The sequence below is a fragment of the Dama dama genome, chromosome 33 (genome assembly GCF_033118175.1).
Source record: "Dama dama isolate Ldn47 chromosome 33, ASM3311817v1, whole genome shotgun sequence".
Lineage (NCBI taxonomy): Eukaryota > Metazoa > Chordata > Mammalia > Artiodactyla > Cervidae > Dama > Dama dama.
The window spans coordinates 72,106,817-72,124,062 of record NC_083713.1 but is presented as its reverse complement, the minus strand read 5'-3'; the positions used below and the strand labels follow the sequence as shown (position 1 = coordinate 72,124,062).

Here is a 17,246-nt window from a genome sequence, read left to right as displayed (position 1 = left end):
GGTCTGCCTGTAGAGAAGATAAAATGAAAATGTCTGTACCCAAGAGGCAAGATGGGTGTGTGGAGGAGTAGGTAGTTCTAATTACATTTTGCTCCTTATGGTATGTAGTCAGCAACTAACAATGTGACATTAACCAATAATTACTCTTCTGACTAAAACTATGATTAACAATAAATAGTTCAGAACAAAATTAGAAGACTATGTCTAACGCTAGACAGTACAGGCACTTAAGAATTTTTTCTTAAAAAAATTCATCAGGTCCAGGAGACTGATGAATGTTGAGGAAACTTGAAACTATGCCATTATGAACACAGGTTGAAGGACCTGGGATTGTTAAACTGGAAAAAAAAAAAAGGACAGCTTGTAGTAAAACTCACTGCAAAACATTGATGAGGGATTGAACTTATTCTGTATTACATTTATTCTGCATAGCACAAAGTGACAGAACTATAAACACTGGGATTGAAGGAAGATGGACTTTTAGGTCAGTTAATAGTTTCACACTGTCCACACGGGGAATGAACTGCTTCAGGAGCCACTGAGCACTCCACGTGGCAGGATAGTCTTGAGGTTGCCATGGAAACTAAACTTTAGCTTGTTAATTTTCTACAGATGGAATAGCAAGTATATCTGAGTACCGAGGACTCCTTGAGCACCTTGGGGGCGAGAGAGGCAACTGCAGTCATGGTGGTCTGGAGAGAATTTCCTGAGGCTGATATCTCAGCAGAGACCTGAACGATGTGAGGGTATACGTTGTACAAACGTCAAGAGGAGTGCTTTAAGAAGACGGACCATCAAGCAGGCCAGCACAGAGAACAAGAGAGTGAGGAAGGCAGAGGGGCAGGCAAGGTGGCGGAGAATCCGCATTTGACCCTACATGTGAACACTCCTCTGGTGGCTCAGCGGTAAAGATCCACCTACCCATTCAGGAAACGGGTTCAATCCCTGGGCTGGGAAGATCCCCTGCAGAAGGAATATGGCAAACCACTCCAGTATTCTTGCCTAGAAAATCCCATGAACAGAGGAGCCTGCTGGGCTACAGTCCATGGGGTCAAAAAGAATTGGACATGACTCACCAACTAAACAACAACCACTTATGAATGGAAGCCACAGGTCAGTCTGATGTGACCGAGTTCTAAGAAACCCACTCTAGCTGCTGTGTCTAGTAATAAACATGAGGGAATTATTAAAAACATGCAGTAAATCACAGAGTACTCACCATTAGGTCGAACTAGAAGGACTAACTCCCCAGAATGTCTCTCACAGCTCGCTTTGATCAGCAGGACCACCTGGTCGTGGGTGTGCTCTGCAATGTCCCGACCGTTGATCAGTACCACTTGGTCCCCTTCATTCAATCGAGGGACACACAGGTCAGCCTGTCAAGGGATGCAAAGAAGGTTTCAGATTCACATGTAGCTTTCTGGAAGTAAGGAACAGCAATTTACTTTTATAGACTCCAGAGCAGAAATAAAATTACATACAGAAATCATCTATCCATTCACTTATCTATTAAAAAAACGGAAGTAGAAAACTCACTTTCAGACCTCCCTGGTGGTACAGTAGTGAAGAATTCATCTGCCAATGCAGGGGACACAGGTTCAATCCCTGGCCCAGGAAGATCTCACATGCTGAGGGGCAGCTAAGCCTGTGCACCACAACTAGTGAGCCTGTGCTCTGCAACCAGAGAAGCCACCGAAACGAGAAGCCCATCTACGACTAGAGTAGACCCTGCTTGCAGCAACTAGAGAAAGCCTGCATGCAGCAATGAAAACTCAGCGCAAACAAAAAGAAATTAAAAACAAAAACTCCCTTTCCTATAAAGTCATTCTTTTTTTCCTTCTTTATTGATCTTCCCCCTGATGCCCTATTACATTTCCAGACATACAGGTAAGACTAATGCTCTTAAGTGCATAGATCAAGGTAGCTCTCACTTTGCACTGTGCAGATACATACGAATTTCAGTTGCCACAGTTGAGTTAAATAACACTGGTCTCCTAACATCATGCGAATTTTAGCTACTGCATAAATTACAAGTAACTGCATAAAGTTGAAAACTCACTGTTAGCCTGACAGTCCAAAAATCACTATATAAATCATAAATATGCAGCATGATCAATGACCAATCACATCCCTTCTTTCAAAGTCTATTGGTGGCTTGTTGTTACGCATCAGTTACTCAGTTCATGTGGAGGTAGCAAAGCGGGTACTTGTGTGGTCTCCTTGTCTCCCAAAGATAAACCCACGTAAAAAAATGGATAAAAAAATGGATAAGGAGCAACTGGCCAAAAAGTTACAAGTGTAGCAAAGAAACAAAAAGGGACAGTGCTGAAGGTGAAATTCAAAGTGAACATAAATGGAGTTATAAAAGTAAATGACTATGTAAATATCAACATTTCTATTGTTTGAGAGACCCTAAAGAGACACAGGGAAAGGAATTTAGAGAAGATGAACTTATTAGCACAAATGATGAAAGTGGCTGTGACAAGAAGGATGAAGATGTCCAAGGAAGTGATGCTGGCAAGAAACTTCTTGGGACTTCCCTGGCAGTCCAGTGATTAAGACTCCACACATCCAATGCAGGGGGTGTGGGTTCTATCCCTGGTCAGGGAAATATCCCACATGGCACAGTGTGGCAACAAAAATAAAAAACTGAGAGGAAATAAAAATGGACAGATCTTAAAAAACAAAAACTCAATACAGGAACTCCTGGAAGATATTTCATATCACTGAAAGGGCAAAAGACAAGTGGAAGTGGATTCAGACTTAGAATTATCACTATTTGTTGAGATAAGGAAAAATGCTCACACTGTAATTTAAGTTATATGACAAGAAAAAGAAAAGTACTGTTCACAAATCACCTTTGGTAAGTTTTCACAAAGAAATAAAACTTTGATTCTCAATGTTTCCGATGTTCTGAATTACAGGATACTAAATCAGTATTATTATTTCTTCATTTCCCAATACATTTAAAAGAGAAAGCATCAGAAATTTTACTGTTTTGATAAAAAATTTACAGGTTCACCATTTACTTGGTATGGGTTCAGGCAACACGGTTATCTTTATAGCAGTGCACTACTGTGTGAAAACAAACAAGTAAAATAAGGTAAAAGAAATCAACAGAAATGTGGACAGCCTGTTCCAGGAATACAGTAACGAGAACACAATGGAATTAAGTTTGCAGGATGATGGGTTAGACTTTGAAGGAAATGATGGGGCTGGGCCTTACAGAAAGGGCAAAGGCTTGAAAGATGGAAGCAGGACTAAACTCACTATACAACACAAAGTCAACAAAATCCAACAAGGTACTGTCATTAGTAGAAAGAGCACTGATCCAGGAGTCAGGTTCTTCCACTGCTGCTTATGAAATGTGTGATTTTAGACACCTGAAATTCTGAAAATGGAATAGGTATCTGTTTTAATTATGCATAGCTGTGAAATGTAAAAAATGAGATATTTCAATGTAAAGAATTAAAACCTGGGAAATTAAAAATTAAGGTTCAGGCCATTCCCTTGAGGTGCTCCTTTTCTACCTCTCTGCCTGTTATAGCACACTACTAATCGCCTGCTATAACTGAAGGGAACCCTCTTACACTTAATCATCTTCTGCCCTTTGTCAGGTATAATTTCTTACTTGCATTTCATTCTGATTTGGAAAGTCTACATAAGATGAATTTTGCTCTGGCAAAAGCTATTGGCTTGAATATGATCAGATAGGAAGAAATATATGACTTTGGAGAAGGCTGTTGTTCAGTCATGAAGTCATGTCTGACTCTTCGCAAACCCATGGACTGCAGCACGCCAGGCTTGGAAATAATTTGAAAATTACTTTGTCCATTTCAAAAGGTGTCCAATAGAGAAAATGACATTAAAATATTTTAAACACTGCCCTTTTCTACCAATCACCTAAAATGAGGATTCTAAACACTGCAGTAGTTTCTAAGTTAATAATATTTCATTTATTTTGTATTTATTTAATTGATTCTAAAGTCAGCCACTATTTATAGAACATCATTCTGATAGAAAGGAAAAATTACCAATATAGTAATCTATATAGCCTAGAAAGAATATTTAGAGTCATAAAGTTCTGTTTGGAAATTAACCTGTCTATAGAGTGCTCCCTAAACATCCTTGACTGAACTGCAAACTATCCATGTTCACTGATCAGAAAAAATCAATATTCATTTTATGACTACCTGGCATATAAATAAAAAAAGATATCTTTCCTAATTGTAAGGGCAATACATGCTCACCATCACGATTCAGACAATTAAAAAAAGGAAGCAAGAGATAAATATCAGTAATTCTACCACCGAGATGAAATACTGCTAACTATTTCAGCATGTTTCCAGATTTTTAAAATATAACTCACAATTTTAAAAACTGGATAAAACACATATGAAATTATAATATGTATTTTCATTGAGTATACTTGATTTACAATATTGTGTTAGTCTCAGATATACAGGTGAGGGACTCAGTTACACATATCAATACATGTATGTCTTTCAGTTCTTTTCCATTGCAGGTTATTACAAGACATTGACTACAGTTCCCTGTGCAGTAAAATGCATCCTTGCTACTCATCTATGTTATATACCGTGGTGTGCATCTGTCAATCCCGTACTCCTAACTTAACCCTCCGAGCCTCTGCCTTCCTTGGGAACCATAAGTTTGTTTTTTATGTCTCTGAGTCTGTCTTTGTTTTATCAAAAAATTTACTTGTATTATCTTTAGATTCTACATAGAAATGATACCATATAATATTTGTCTTTTTCTGTCTGATCTCACTCAATTTGATAATCTCTAGGTCCATTTACATCACTGCAAATAGCATTATTTCATTCCTTTTTTTATAGCTGAGTAGTATTCCATTGTAAAATGTTTTTCAAAATACTATCTTATGAAAACTTTTCCATACACATAAAACTACATCATCTATTATTTCAATAGCTGCAAACCAAAGCATAACTTATTTAGTCAGCTCTAATGATGTACATTTTGATTTTCCCTCCAATTTTAATTTTCACAGACAATACTACAATGAACATTATTGTGTATCCTATGTTCTGTTTCATAAGAGGTAATTCCTAAAAGTAGAATTATCAGGCCAAAAGTCATATATTTGACTTTTAGTTAAAACTTTCGTATTGGGGAAAGCTATACATTGCACAGTTTAAAAAGCTGACTTGGTCTATAAGATTATTATGACAAGAAACCATTTCCTGCATTCTTCCCTATGCTTCCCCTCCCTCCCCCGCCCAGTCTGAAGCAACGTGTTTCGCAATGTATTTCAACATTTTAGCTACAGCTTTTGTATTTACCTTAGTATGACTATGTAACATTCCAATTTCATTTTTTAGTTTTTACTTTAAATATTATCTAACTTTCTACTTGATAAATGAGAATACAGCCACCTCTCACCTCCTCATCTTGCAGTACCCCCATCCCCCAACACATATTTTCCAATACATACTGAACAAATAATTCTGGACTACTTCCCTTATCTTTCACATGTGTAGTAAGCTTATTATATACATCATATCCCTGTCTTGTCACTTCTGATCACAAGGGATTTGTTTAAAAGAGGACATTTTATCCAAGCTGGATCTATGAGATTTTGCTTCCTCTGAGTCTGTAACTTGAAATGAGGAGTCTAATGACTCTGGGGTGCTGAGCTGGTTACATAAAATATAAGCCCAGAAGTTGCTGGTAGGCACATCTCTTCAAATGAACAGAGGGACAGAATGGTGGCAGCTACACAATTTCTATTTAGTTGAAATTTTGGAGTCACTATCATATCTAAACAAAGAGTGTGTCTGCGGTGCTAATGTTACAGGAAATTGGCTTGAAGCTGCTACTAAGTACACTTTTCATTTAGAACGTATTTTATTGTAGTTTGAGAGATTAAGCTGATTCCAGTACAAACTGGTTTGCACTGGGAAAGAAAAATTCACAAAAGAAAGAAATGGACATGAAAAACAGTTCTGCAAAAGATTTATAAAATTCTTTCTAGAAGTCTGACTACATTCCTGTCCTGGGGTTTTGTGATACACCTCTACAGCTATATGAAAAATTTTGTATTTGTAATTAAGCCAGGAGTATGCAGTGACAGACTTTATTTTCTTGGGCTCCAAAATTACTGCAGCCATAAAATTAAGACACTTGCTCCTTGGAAGGAAAGCTATGACAAACCCTAGATAGTATATTGAAAAGAAGAGACATCAATTTGCTGATAAAGGTCCACATAGTCAAAGCTGTGGTTTTTCCAGTAGTCATGTATGGATATGAGAGTTGAGTCATAAAGAAGGCTGCTACCCAAATTTCTATTTAGTAGAGATTTTATAGTCACCAAAGAATTGATGCTTTAGAACTATGGTGCTGGAGATGACTTTTGAGAATCCCTTGAACTGTAAGGCGATCAAACCAGTCAATCCTAAAGGAAATCAACCATGAATATTCATTGAAAGGACTGATGCTGAAGCTCCAATACTTTGGCCACCTGATGCAAAGAGCCGACTCACTGGTAAGGACCCTGATGCTGGGGACAATTAAAGAGGAGAAGGGGGCAACAGAGGATGAGATGGTTAGACAATATCACCGACTCAATGGACGTGAATTTGAGCAGACTCTAGGACACAGTGAAGGACAGGGAGTGCTGCAGTCCATAGGCTCACAAAGAATGTGCTTGTAGGCCACAGGGTCACAAAGACTCAGACACAAATTAACAACTCAACAACAACAAAAATTCCACAAGTACCCTGTTATTTGCAATCAGCAAGTTCTTAAAAACCAGAACCAAAACTATCATGATATCGTTGATCAATCTTGACTGTGATCTTCAAATCAACTTTGAGGTCGCTGCAAAGCACCAAAATCTCATAACTGGTCTCTTTCTCTCAGACTGCAGGTTCCTACCTTTCCCAGGTCAGAGACAGTTGAATGATAATGGGTACTGACTCAAAGTTCTTGAAGAAAAATGCAGTTAAACAGAATAAACAACAGAAACGGGAATCTAAAAGCAGTATTTACTATATAATAAACAATAAAAATGATGCGCCCGCAACTTATTAAGAATTGTCCTAAAAAAAAAAAAAAAAAAAGAATTGTCCTTATGATTCACAAGCAGAAAGTTTATGAGTGCTGAAGCTGAAGCTGAAGGATAGGGCGGGGGTGGAGGCGGGGGGTGGGTTTCATCGTCATGGGTACATACAGTATTTTCTTTACTTTTGCTTAGCATGTTCATAATGAAGAGTTTCAAATAAATATTTTAAACAGAAAGTAGACAAACAGAATGTAAGTAAACAATTCTAAATGAAAAAAGAAGTCAACGAAAAAGCAAACAAACGATACCTCTGTCTACATTTTGCTATTTAGAGGGGTTATTTTGATAGAATCTAGAGTCTCTGTAAAAACAAGTATTTGAAAAACTGTTCTAGAAGATAGGGAAGAAATAAAAATTAACTTCCCAGCAATTTAGGAGAGCCAACAAACAACATGGTATACTTGACAAATTAAATGATTCATTTTATTGCTTTATTTATACTAAGAAAATAAGTATGTATTCTTGAAGCTAGGATCACTGAGAAGGCTGTGGAACTCACAGGGGTTCCTGGCGCAACTCGGGACACGATCACAGGCATCTTCTGGTCACACCCTCCCTTCACAACAGAGCAAATCAAGCATTAGTCAGCATTACAGATATAGAAACACCTTATTTACAAGATGAGTGCAATACAAATTCTAAGTTACCTTTACGTTGAATCCAAACCTCCCATTTTCATCAGGTTTCATTCTGATTAGAACGAGATTATCATGTGGAACACCACCATTAGGCTTAAAAAGACAAAAACAGATGACTCATCATTCTCGTCATTTACAGGCTACTGACTTTCAGACATACAGGAAGCATGCTTTGTGTATATTCATATTATCTGAAGTGTATAAAGAATCATAATTCAAATTTCTCTCTTGCCTTACCACTGTATACTAGACCATAAGCACCAAGAGTAACAGGGCCTTTATTAATTATCTAATTAATAAACCACAGTGTCCCTAGAACCTGGCTCAAAGCTTTGCACAGAGCAAGTATTCATAAGTTTTACATGAATTCATGATTCCCTCTGATTTTTAAAAAACAGCTTCACTGAGATACAATTCACATACTACACTTCACCCATTCAAAGAGTATAATTCAGTAATTTCTACTACAGTGACAGAATTGTACCAATACCACTACTATTTAACTTTAGAACCTTTTCCTCATCCCCCAAAGAAACCCTGTGTCCATCATCAGTCACTCCCCCTCTGCTTGCCCCCATCCCCCAAATCTTATTCAACCCCTCATCTATTTTTTTCTCCCCCTATATATACATACTTGACTATTCTGAACGTTTCATGTATGTAGAATTACACAATATATGGTCATTTGTAACAGGCTTCTTTCACTTAATGTTGTATGCCTACTCTTTAAGGTAAGTATCTGGCTAATTCTTTCTTATCCTTCAAGACACAGGTCTGAGATGATTATTTCTGGGAAATCTTCCCTTAAATCCACAGCTGAATTAGTTGTATCTATACCAACCAGTCCATCCTAAAGGAGATCAGTCCTGGCTGTTCACTGGAAAGACTGATGCTGAAGTTGAAACTCCAATACTTTGGCCACCTCATGAGAAGAGTTGACTTATTGGAAAAGTCAACTTTTCCAATGATGCTGGGAGGGATTGGGGGCAGGAGGAGAAGGGGACAACAGAGGATGAGATGGCTGGATGGCATCACTGACTCGATATAACATGAGTTTGAGTAAACTCCGGGAGTTGGTGATGGACAGGGAGGCCTGGCGTGTTGCGATTCATGGGGTCGCAAAGAGTTGGACACGACTGAGCGACTGAACTGAACTGATACATTCGTGAATTTCCTAAAATCACTTCTAATTACAGAACTCATCCTCCTCAACTTACCAGTAGCATTTTTGACACAGGTGATTACTCTCTCTGTGACCGTCTTCTCATCAGCTAGCTGGCTCGTTTTCTTTCCTACCATTTTGTCTGCATCTTCTCAGTTTCCTTTGCTTTCATCTCCCTCATCTTTATAGCTTGGAGGATTAATATTTCAGAATCTCTTATTAAGGTAATCTGCACACTCTACACTTCCTATCTCATGGTTTTAAATATTGTCTACATGCCATTAACTCTCAACATTATAACTTCAGCTTCAATCCCTCCCTTCAACTCCAGAATCATCTCTCTAAATGGGTTCCTAGTAGACATATCATTGTGCCCCTATCGAGCTCCTGATATTCCCCCCACACCTGTTCTACCTGGAGAATTCATGTCCCAGCAAATGGACTTCATTCTCCTAGTTGCATAGGCCCAAAGTTGCTATTATCCTTGATTCTCTCTCCCTAGTACTCTATAACCAGTCCATCAGCAGACTGTGTCAGCTCTACTCTAAAACTCCACCCGGAACACAGCCATGGTCTTATTTCTTCCACAGCCATGTTGGTCCAATCACCACTGCTTCTTGGGATGACACCTCAAGGCCAGTTTCTCTACTGCCACCCTGCTTTTGATTTATTCTCAACATAAAAGCCAGAGTGAAACCATTCAAACCTGTGACAGCATATTGCTTCTCTCCACAGGTATGTCCATTTGCTTCCGATCTCACTTAGAGACTGGACAAAACCTTCACAAGACCAGGCGTTTGGGATCTCACCCTTCCCTGTTCCTTCTAGTTTGCCCATTCTGCTCTGGCCACACGGACCTCTCGGTGTCCTCTGACAGTGTCAGCCACCCCCTGTCTTTGCGCCTGCTGTTCTCTGGGTTTATCTGCTCTCCTATCAAGTATCCATGTAGTTTATCACCAAACTCACCCCTGGCTCACACCACGTAAAACTGTAACACTCCACTCTGGAAATTTCCTAGCCCTTTTCTGCCTGGTCTCTCTAGCATTTATCTAATAGGCTATAAATTTATTTCCTTTGTTTATAGCTTAACTCATCCTTATCCTTAGAATATAAGTTCCTTGCAGGCAGAGTTTTTAAAATTTTATTCTACTATATTCCCAGAGCCCACAACAATGCATGGCACAGAGCAGGTACTCAATAAGTAATTTTTGCTTGAGAGAAAAAACAAACTAGACTGTAGATTATTTAACAGCAGGGACGATGTCTGATTTATCTTTGTATGCCCACTACCTACCTAAGTAGGTAAAGAAAGACCTCGGTTAACAATGAACCAATGAATGATACATAGGAATCACCACACAGGTAGCACTAAAGTTGTCATTCATTTTGAATAAGGATTTTGATCTCTATGATGTCGTGGTGCAGTAAGTGCGGGAGAACTTTAAATGGCTGCCTCTGGCTTTTCACTTTCAGACAGTGTGGGAGGACTGTGGGTGAAGAACAAGAGGTAAGTGAGCAATGGCCAGCAGGGCGTTTGGCATCGCCCACACCTGCTGTGGGGCCTCTCCTCCTTGTATCTCATTTTATTCCTTGGTATCCCTTTAAGTTTCCTGAAATACACCCAGATTTCTGTCTGTCCTATACTTCTTCATAAACACAATGTATCCTTAAAATTTATTAACAATCTGACCTTTGATTCATCTACTTGAAAAAGCAATGAAAATTCACAAATCAGGGGATTCAAAAAATTTACCATTTTTGTTTGGTACAAAGTACCAAAATATCTCATGGATATATTTTGAAGAACACAGCAATTATATATTCCAAAGACCTGTATTCAATTTCAAAAGGTTGATTAAAACGACAAAGTTGCTGTGCCTAATTATATAATAAAATTAATGGTATTTAATAGGCTATTAGCATTTGTTCTGGAAATGTGTTTTGCAAGACTGAAATCAACAAATCTGTCAAAAATTAACTTCTAGAGCAATGAACGTTTTATAAATGATGATAAAAGAAACTTCCACAATTGGGTTATATGGTGGCACAATTTATGAGTAAACATGATGAATAAGAGAAAGTACTGTAACATAATTTACAGATAAACAGGCTAGGGTACAAAAGAAACTTCATTTACAATTAAACATTTTCAAAGAAACGTGAGAATATCTGAAGAAGTTACTTACAGTAGATTTTTCAGGAGATGATGGAACATCAAATGTTTCATTAACATGGTTTTCCAGATCTTGTTGAGAATGTGAATAATGAATCTGGCTCCAACTGTTTTTCTTTGATTGTTTGGGTGGTAAAGCTGGAGGCTGCCCATCTCCAGGAGTCTCTTGCGATCTAGTTAGGAAAAGAAGGGAAAAAAATTAAGTATTTTGGAAGCTGTCTTATAGATCTGTTATTTTAAAAGCTAGGGTCAAGCAACTCAGATATTTACTATGTCTAGTAGGAGACAAGCTTTAAATACCATATTTATTTGCAAGTGCCACTGTTTAATGAAAGCTTTCTTAACTTTGAAGTTTAGAGTAATAAATCTAATTTCTTAATTTATCAAATCTGTAAACAATTCTACAGATTGTTTATATAATAAATAATAAAATATCCTTTAAGGATATCCCTATGAAGAGATTTATTGATCTACCGTAACAATGTACATACATTTCCAAAAACCCCTTTCTAAGGTCTTCAGTGGAGTTCTATGGGCAGGCAGAGAGATGAGAACTGAGAGCCAAGCTGTTGACAGATACCAAGCTATAACACAGACACTCGGTGCCACCTTAGAAATCAAGGGATTGCCCATTTTATTTGAAAATAAAATGCAATTTATGGAAGTGATGAACACAATGGATAAGAGTGCTGAGTTCACTGAGGATACAAAACTGGAGAAGACAGTGTTGGAAAACCTGATTTTAGGTGAGGATGCAAAAACCCAATTAACATTAGAAAGCAGACGCCTGAGGCAGAAGCAGCAGGCGCAGATGAGCTGAGTCTGACAGGGGAAACCTCAAGGTTAAAAATGCAGCTTTTAGGAAGGAGCACAGTGTATGCAGTAAAAGGTGAGTTTTTCACAAAGGCCAGAAGGGGGAACCAGTGGTTCAACTTGGACCCCAGAAAGCCTGCGTCCATAGAAGTCCTGGACTTGAAAGGACCCGGAAGGGGAAAACTGACCATCGGTGGGGTTTTTATTTATCTCAGAGGTAGCAGGAGATCCTTTGGGAAAATGAAAGAATTTCCGTCCCACTGCCTTAAGGGCAGGTGTCAACCTCACGGCTGCTGCTGTGGCAATCACGACAGGTTACAAGCAGATGCTCAAGGCACACCTACAAGGCCTGCAAGCAGCAGAACTGCACCCTCCGCTCCTTCCTGGCTGCAGCAGGATGGCTACACGATGAGCTCTGGCCAGTGAAATGCGAGTAGTCACTGCTGAAGGGGAGCTTGCTGTTGATGCTTCGCTCTTCCCTCAGGCAGGAGACCAGCCCTGTCCCAACAGGGGCTGCTGCCAGTCTGAGCCTTAAGTGACCGTGACATGGGGCAGAGCCACAGGGGATCCGTGACGTATACGGAAGGCAAGGGAGAAAGAACCCTTGTTGTATGTTACTGTGAGTGCGGAGAATCTGCCTCCATGGCATAATTTGGCCCAAGATAACTGACACAGAGGTCCCTGCCAGAGTGGCTCTTGGAGACATGGTGCTCTTGGTAGAGAAGCTGTGAACTTATTGAGAGACTTACTACTGGACACCTGGTAGATATGGTAGTGATACTAAAACATGCTTAGTGCCAAGGTAGTCAGCCAGGATTAACGGTGAATGGTCTAACTTCACCTAAGAGAAAATAATAGCTCTTCTAATCTAGTATAAATTATACTAACTAAATACGCAGATTAACAATAACGACCACTCAGCAGTCTACATGGAAGTCTTCAGGGCTCAAAATGCTCTAAATTCTGGTAAGTCTATAAAGACTGCATCAGAGAGCATATCTCCCCATTTCAGCAAAAGCTTCTCTGAGGTCTACCTTGATGGCTAGAGATTCCAGGTCCCAGACATACTAGTTTTTATTATGCTAATTTCAACTGCCAAGAACTCAAGCCTCTAAAATCCAATACATTCAAGAGCTGGTGGTCCAAGAAAATGTCCTCACAGATTACAATAGAGATGTGTGCTTCCACCATGGCCTGCTATAGGGGATTAGGACAGGTAACTATAGGCAACCCTCGGCAGAGCCTCAGAAATGAAATTTCTAAAAAGCAGTTGATCAAAATATTCCAGGACTTCACGAAAACCAGAAGTCACTGGACTTCACATGGATTAATCAACAGGTCTCATCTCTTCTTTAGGACTAAGTATAACCATGTGGGCAAGGTGAAGAGAAGTTTCGCATTGTTTTCAGATTGATTTTCCATTTTCTCCAGAGCAGAACTGAGTTCTTCTTTCTCAAAAGTTCCATGTTTTCAGTGACCTCAGCTACCTCTTAATCTAGATGGGTAGCCAGCTCCCTGAGTTCCTGGTGCCCTTTCTCAGGTGTTCCTCTGCTCGTTTCAAGGCGCTGAGTTCTGCCTGGGCACGATCCATCTCCTCCTTCATCCGCCATCTCAGCCTGTCACTGACCGCTGAGCTGAGAGAGGCTCCGACAGTGTCCTCGCTGATTGTGCCATACCTACTGGGACCAAGAGTGGTCACAGGAGGCTGGGGAGGGTACTGGGAACTTGTTGTGTCAGGATACTGACCACCAGGTGGGTAAGGACAGCCTGGGTAACCACTGGGATTGGGAGGGTACCCAGATGGGTATGCAGAAATCCCACTTGGCAGGCCTGGCATGTAGGAAGCATTTGGTGGCCCTGTTGCCTGGAATGGTGGATAGGATGCTGAAACAGTAGGACGAGAGAAGACTGGAGGTTCATCTCCAAACACCACAATCATGACTTGAACAAGCCCCAACAAGCCTGACTGTGGGTGCTTCCATTCAGGTAGATAAGGAAGATATACCTTCCCATTAGCATCCACATGCTTTCCGGTTTTAATAGTCACTAAGCTAGTAGGCTTAATGAAACAGATAGGGGGATTATTACGGATATGTGTCCAGCAGCCACAGGCAGACTGAAATATTTGTATGTATTACCTCTGTAAGGCACAGGAATTGTTCCACTAAGGTTTATTAGTTCCCTAGAAATGCCATCATTAAAAACATATGAATCCAATACAGATTTGAGATCTTTGTATCAAGTAATAACATTAACAGTTTCATGTACAGTTAGGTCTCTGTATTTGTACTTGGACACCATTTTCTTGAGCTGGCTCCCCGACCCCACCATGGCAGCCGCCTCGCAACTCTGGTCCCTGCAGGCAGAGGGTCAGCTGCTCGGGGGCCGCCCCAGGCCGCCCCACACAACTGTACATGGACGAGCCAGCCGCCCCCCTTCCCACCCTCCCTCTAGCAACAGGAAGTCGGCCTCCACCAGAAGATGACTTTCATAGGTAAACCATGTATTGTAATTTAAAATTATAATACATTTGAAATAACATCATGAAATAGGCCAGTTCTTTAAAAAGCTTCTATTTCTAGGCCAGAACAAAAACAAACAAAAACTGCCAAGGAAAACGGAATGAAGAACCATCACACACCCTGGAAGGACAACCAGGCAGTGTAGTGGAATGAAGCCCTTCAAGGAATAATAGCTAGCATCTGAAAGAAGGGACCTATAACTTAAAGGAAGACCAGCATCTACTATCAGGTAGTTTAGACAGGACTTGGGAAATAGGAACCAAAATAAGAAGAGGGATCAGGGCTGTGGCTGGGGTCTTACAAGTAGAGGTAATCATTTGGCTTTAAGTATGGGAGCTGAGAAAAAATTGGTCATACAGATAGTATAGAAAATATAATCCTGAAGAGATTATTGTAATTACTCATAAAAAAGAAAAATGAACAGGATAAACCCTGAAAACTGTAAATTAAAAAAAAAAAAAAAGCTCCCAAAAGTTTAACTGTACCAATACACCTTTCATACAGGTAAGTATAAAGTTTATTCTAATTTAAGAGTAGAAAACAAAAACCATACTCTTGGTAGACACTAATACAAACTTAACAGAAATGATGGCTCTTAGATTTTATTAAAACTCTTATTTCCTAAGATACACACCAGGAGCTCTTGTCTCATTCAATTACAATCACAAGTGTCACCTGTCTTCATTAGGCATTTACCCCTGCCATACTTCTGTGAGATAGATAAAATTCTGGTTCAAAATGCAGGCTTCTTGATATTTTGGCTAATTTGTAGTAACATTTAGAGTATTTCAAAGTAAACATCATTTCAGACTGATTACTAATTTATGCTCAAGACAATTAAAGTGTACAGAAACTCCCCAGGATATGATTGGTGGTGGTGGTGGTTTAGTCGCTAAGTCGTGCCCGACTCTCGTGACCCCATGAACTGTAGCCTGCCAGGCTCTCTCCTTGGGATTCTCCAGGCAAGAATACTGGAGTGGGCTGCCATTTCCTTCTCCACAGGATATGATTAATGGAAGAATACACTTGAAAATGTCGTATTATTTTATCAGTAGGCATCTACTCCAGAACCAAGGTCCCAGACCTGAGATTTCTGGTTTCAACCAAATGCCAAGTCTCCAACCTTCGCTTCCAAATGCAAGTCCTGAGACTTTTTCCAGAGCTGGATGGCAGGTAACCACACTTCGATGGAACAGCCTTGGGACCTGCACTTAGTCCTGCTCTCACAGGCATAGCATCTCACATGGCGAATCCTCTGAGGCCCCACAGCTCAATACTCTTACATCGAACCCTCTCTGGTTCTTTCATTTCCTTGTCCTAGAGCAGTCGAGTATTTGCAGGCTAGACTGGATCAAGACTGGCATGGGAGCTGGGTTACACTGAGACTGCAGGCAAAGTGATCAGTGCCAGCAGTTCAGAGAAGCAGAGAGAAAGCAAAGCTTTGAGGTCTAGTCAAAAGGAACTGAAGAGGTAGGACAAAGAAACAGTGACTCATTAGACAAGATTGGAATGGGGCAGTCTAGAAGAGAACAGCTCAGGGAACTAGATCTAACATTTGAGGATTATGAAATCTGCAGTCTCTGGTGATCAGAAACTGAATGATGAAGTTGAGAATTTGGGGAATTCCTCATTGTGTTCAACCAGATATCCATACTTCAGACATGCAGACAGATAAAGGGTTGATAATATACTTAAAAGTTGCTGGTACACACCACCTCCCCCAATTAAATGAAAGATGTATTTGTATTTATTACAGTTAACATATACTAAGTACATTTTCCTCTGCTGAACTACTCATGACCATCTCATTAAATGTTCACAGCAGTCCTATGAGGTAGATATGATCGTCCTGCTTTTACAAACAAGGAAATTAAGGCTTAGAGATAAAACAACTCACCCAAGGTCACATAATTAGAAGTGGTGAAACCAAGTTTTAAACCCAGTCTGAATCCAGAGCTTGTGCTCTTAACACTAAGTTATAGTTGCACCTCAAAGAAAACAACTGCAAAAAGCAGGAGGAAAGTTATTTTAAATCAGGGGTTTCTTAACCTGTAGCATGCACACATGGTACACATACTTTATGGGCTGCCCAGGTGGCGCTAGCGGTAAAGAATCTGCCTGCCAGAGACTGGGGATCGATCCCTGGGTTGGGAAGATCCCCTAGAGAAGGCCATGGCAACCCACTCCAATATTCTTGTCTGGAGAATACCATGGACACAAGAGCCTGACAGTCTACAGTCCACGGAGCCACAAAGTTGGACACGACTGAAGCAACTCAGCACTCATGCAAACCTGTAGCCGTGGACTCTGCTTCAAATGAAATGCTGCTCAGAAGCCAGTTTTTAAGACAGACAAAAACTAAGCAACCCTCCTATCTACTAGTATCTGAGGCTTCAACAGACCTTATCAGAGCAAATGCTGAACATGACTATTTTCTTTCATTCCATTTTGCTTATAAACGGTAGTATCTTAAATTCTACCAGAAACTGTTAATATTTAAAATGAACAGAATATCAGGGCTTTAACAACATCCATATTTACTTTAATTGATAACATATTCCTAATGCAAAGGTTTTTGATATATCTGAAACCAATAACTTGCCTAAAATGATCCACAGTGGGAGCTGGATGGGAACAAGGACTTGAAAAACACATACTGTTCAAATTTTACCCACATAAAAAAATTTATGGACGAATTTATGGACAAATTTATGGACAAATACCACCTGTCTTAACTTTTGGATATTAAGAAAAAAGGAGAACCAGGAATGTGATTCTTCAAGTGTTCCAATGCCCAACTTTCAATAATTTGCTTATCTTAAATCTGACATTTTGG

General features: G+C 39.8%; 1 protein-coding gene and 1 pseudogene across 2 annotated transcripts in view; both read right to left on the bottom strand.

Moving 5' to 3' along the window:
• Positions 1-17,246, bottom strand: part of PTPN4 (protein tyrosine phosphatase non-receptor type 4) — a 185,286-nt gene that overhangs the window by 31,900 nt on the left and 136,140 nt on the right. For both annotated transcript variants that reach the window (XM_061135467.1, XM_061135468.1), the window contains exons 16-19: positions 11,089-11,248; positions 7,750-7,833; positions 7,602-7,658; positions 1,220-1,376 (exon numbers count right to left, since the gene is read on the bottom strand). In XM_061135467.1, the coding sequence (XP_060991450.1) occupies positions 1,220-1,376; positions 7,602-7,658; positions 7,750-7,833; positions 11,089-11,248 (458 nt within the window). The remainder of the gene's footprint in view (positions 1-1,219; positions 1,377-7,601; positions 7,659-7,749; positions 7,834-11,088; positions 11,249-17,246) is intronic.
• LOC133051288 (tumor susceptibility gene 101 protein-like) lies at positions 13,230-14,219 on the bottom strand (annotated as a pseudogene).